The following is a 1,274-nucleotide window of genomic DNA, read 5'->3' on the forward strand; positions in this document are numbered from 1 at the left end:
CCCCTAACAAACAACGACTTTCAGGGAAGACATCCAATAACATGAACCTGAAAGGATCCAGGTCTAATTTTACAATAATATGATCGTGAGATTTCAGCAACGTTCGCCGCCATCTGGGTATTATGGAGAAGATAGCTATCTCAAAGCAGTAATGATAAATGAATATGTTGTGGGAGGTTGGCGGGGGCTCTGGTTTGGTTTGCTCCTTCTTCCTTGTCAAATATCTATCGTCCTTATCTCCGCTCCCTCTTTTTCATGTTTGTTACTCTCTCTTCTTCGGCGCCTTTATGACCTAATTGTGCGGTGAAGCTCTTACTAAAATCAAACTATTAAAAAACGAATAATTGCTTTGGAGCATGCACGGCTGCTGTCATCTTGATACAATTCACTACCACGCCTTCTGTTTTTCCCCACTTATGTGGTACCCTGAGATAGCAACATTTCGTAAAGTGTTCGCATCACGGCCCTTATAGTGCTGTGCAACTGCTGCCACTTTGAAACACATCATTTAACTACTGCTCCTTCTGCTCTTTCCCCACTTCTGTGGCAGTCTGACACCGCGGCATTCCGTCCAATGTTCACTTCCCGCCTTGAGGAGAGTTGTGCAGCTGCTTCCATCTTGCTACACATTCAGCTACTGCGTCTTCTGTTCTTTCCCCTCTTCTGTGGTAGTCTGAGACTGATACTTCTCAGAAGGTTCGATACATATATTTTATTTCACTAGTACGTTTTCTGTTCTTTCCCCATTTCTGTGACACCTTGAGCCTGCGGCTTCTCGGAAAATATAACACACATATCAATTAACTACTGCGTCTTCTGTTCTTTCCCCTCTTCTGTGGTAGCCTGAGACTGATACTTCTCAAAATGTTCGAAACATATATTATTTCACTAGTACGTTTTCTGTTCTTTCCCCACTTCTGTGACACCTTGAGCCCGCGGCTTCTCGAAAAATATAACACACATATCAATGAACTACTACGTCTTCTGTTCTTTCCCCACTTCTGTGGCAGCCTGAGCCCTTGGCTTCCCGTCCAGCGCCCTCTCTACAGCTCTCAGAGCGCTATGTACCTCCTCCACACTCGTCCTCAACTGCTGCATCTGCTCACTCATGCGCACCTCAATGTTGTCGACCTTTGACCGGAGCTCTGTGAACATCCCCTTGTCCGTGTCGTCATCCCCCTGGAGGTGATGGGTGGCGTGAAGGGTTGGGACCTCCATGTACCAGCGACGGACGTTGTGGGTGCTGTCAGACTTACAGATGAATCTGTGAGGGG

The 1,274-nt window shown here is 46.5% G+C and overlaps 1 protein-coding gene across 1 annotated transcript; it reads right to left on the bottom strand.

The window, feature by feature from the left end:
• Positions 1 to 254: 254 nt before the first annotated feature.
• Positions 255 to 1,265, bottom strand: LOC106011297 (transient receptor potential cation channel subfamily V member 6; the record flags this gene model as incomplete). The annotated part of the gene is given in 1 exon segment (XM_013080435.1): positions 255 to 1,265. A coding segment is annotated over 1 exon segment (290 nt), but the record flags the coding sequence as incomplete, so codon positions are not given.
• Between the last annotated feature and the right edge of the window lie 9 nt (positions 1,266 to 1,274).

This window comes from Aplysia californica, unplaced genomic scaffold (genome assembly GCF_000002075.1).
Source record: "Aplysia californica isolate F4 #8 unplaced genomic scaffold, AplCal3.0 scaffold00086, whole genome shotgun sequence".
NCBI lineage: Eukaryota > Metazoa > Mollusca > Gastropoda > Aplysiida > Aplysiidae > Aplysia > Aplysia californica.